At 38.0% G+C, this 582-nt stretch overlaps 1 protein-coding gene across 1 annotated transcript; it reads left to right on the top strand.

The window, feature by feature from the left end:
* Nucleotides 1–3: 3 nt before the first annotated feature.
* LOC127750188 (phospholipase D Y-like) lies at nt 4–538 on the top strand (the record flags this gene model as incomplete). The annotated part of the gene is made up of 2 exons (XM_052271070.1): nt 4–126; nt 396–538. Coding segments are annotated over 2 exons (264 nt in total), but the record flags the coding sequence as incomplete, so codon positions are not given.
* Between the last annotated feature and the right edge of the window lie 44 nt (nt 539–582).

The following is a 582-nucleotide window of genomic DNA, read 5'->3' as shown; positions in this document are numbered from 1 at the left end:
AAGTTTCCTTCCACTTATGATGTATGGAACAACTTAATAAATATATCACAGAGTTCCATTGAGATAGCCTCATTATACTGGTCCTTAAGAGGATCCGATATTTACCCCCATCCATCAGCTAATGAGGTAATTCAGATGACTTTCATCGATAATAATATGTAAAGGTGGATTTGCAGTAGCAATGGAGTAAGCATAACTCTACAGCTGACGTTAAAACAACGTTTATAAGGTTCTCCTCCACTCCCCCCTCAACATGTTTGGACCACTTCCCTAGTGTTAATTCAGCTCTACCGTTATAATTATGCTTGCTGCATTGTGATTGCAAACCCCCGTTATCAAGGCAAATTTACTGTTTCCTTCTACATCATGCCGTAAAATTTCACTTTCTCCATAAGGGAGAAGACATTTTCAACAAACTGATGGATGCTGCAGGGGATAGAAACATAAAATTGAGAATTGCTCAGAACTCCCCATCTAGAGATATGCCTGGCAGAGATACTGAGGAGCTACAGAAGAAAGGTTTTGCAGAGGTCTGATGTTAAATTTAACTATGATGGTTAAATATTTTTTCTTTCATATATG

Source organism: Frankliniella occidentalis, unplaced genomic scaffold (assembly GCF_000697945.3).
Source record: "Frankliniella occidentalis isolate FOCC.00 unplaced genomic scaffold, Focc_3.1 Scaffold148, whole genome shotgun sequence".
In the NCBI taxonomy this organism is placed as follows: domain Eukaryota; kingdom Metazoa; phylum Arthropoda; class Insecta; order Thysanoptera; family Thripidae; genus Frankliniella; species Frankliniella occidentalis.
This window is presented reverse-complemented; position numbering and strand designations above follow the sequence as displayed.